This window comes from Fulmarus glacialis, unplaced genomic scaffold (genome assembly GCF_000690835.1).
Source record: "Fulmarus glacialis isolate BGI_N327 unplaced genomic scaffold, ASM69083v1 scaffold11841, whole genome shotgun sequence".
Classification (NCBI taxonomy): Eukaryota; Metazoa; Chordata; class Aves; order Procellariiformes; family Procellariidae; genus Fulmarus; species Fulmarus glacialis.
Window position 1 is genome coordinate 1 of NW_009193439.1, and position 1,068 is coordinate 1,068.

At 51.1% G+C, this 1,068-nt stretch overlaps 1 protein-coding gene across 1 annotated transcript in view; it reads left to right on the top strand.

The window, feature by feature from the left end:
- Positions 1–236: 236 nt before the first annotated feature.
- LOC104083821 (retinol dehydrogenase 12-like) overlaps positions 237–1,068 on the top strand; it is a gene marked incomplete at its 5' end in the record, with an annotated part of 5,072 nt that continues 4,240 nt past the window's right edge. Inside the window, one exon of the mRNA XM_009587457.1 lies at positions 237–356. Coding sequence (XP_009585752.1) covers positions 237–356 — 120 coding nt within the window. The remainder of the gene's footprint in view (positions 357–1,068) is intronic.

The window sequence follows — 1,068 nt, forward strand, 5'->3', positions numbered from 1 at the left end:
CGTAAAGCCGGGGGGGTTTGGAGAGCGAGTGGGAACCTGAGCCGGTGGCCCGGTCACGACACGATCGTGATCAATCTCTTCAGGTAACGACGCCCGTGACTCTCCCCGGGGCCCTGAGCGCCCCGACCGTTGGGGCGAAACCTGCGGTTCTGGGTGCTCATTCCTGAGCCGAGTCACCTAAGGAGCGAAGCTGCCTTCGGACCTTGTCCCCTGACTGCTGCCGCCCTCTCTTGCAGGAGATATGTCGCTGGAGGACAGTGTAAGTCGACAGCTAAGCTGGAGGGCAAGGTGGCGATAATCACAGGAGCCAACACAGGCATCGGGAAGGAGACTGCCAGAGATCTCGCGCGAAGAGGCAAGTCGCCGGCCTTCATCAGCGGGCATCCCCGTGCGGCTGATGCATGTCTGCCTGCATCAATAGTCCCTTTTCTGGATCTAAGGGAAGAGTATTTTATGCTCACGTTTAAGTGAGTTGGATTCCAAAGTTATTTCAGATGAGTCCAAGTGTTGCTTCTCCAGAGGCTGTAACCACCTTAAGTGCAAGTCTCCAGTTCCTCAGCTGGTTTCATTGCTTGAACTCCAAAAATGTGTCTTGTGACATGAAAATGCTCTGCACTGCAACTCTTTTGAGAGGACTGGGGGAGTTCCTGGTATCGCTGGGTTCTGCTTGTATGAAGCTGGGAAATGCCATAGGTGCCCTGCTGTGTGCTTTAGTTATTCATGTTTCAAGCTGATTTGGTTTAAATGCTTTTTGGGTAACTGGTAAGGAGATTAAACTACCTGTTCACAATCCATTTAGAAATTATAGGGGCAGATATAACCTTATCATACCAGTGTTGTGGTACACGCTCCTGATCTGGGAGAGCCTGGACAGAGGCACTTCAGATGTGCATTTTCCTTGTCTGAAAACAGCTTTGGGCTGGATCAGAGCTAACAACATAGTAGGAAAGACTTTGTCGCTCCCAGCTGCTCCCCTGACTGATGCCAATTCCCTAAAGAAACAATATGTTGTTTGTAAGCACTGTGCGTAGTCAGCCTGCTTGTCATAGCCTTGATCATCCAGTGTGC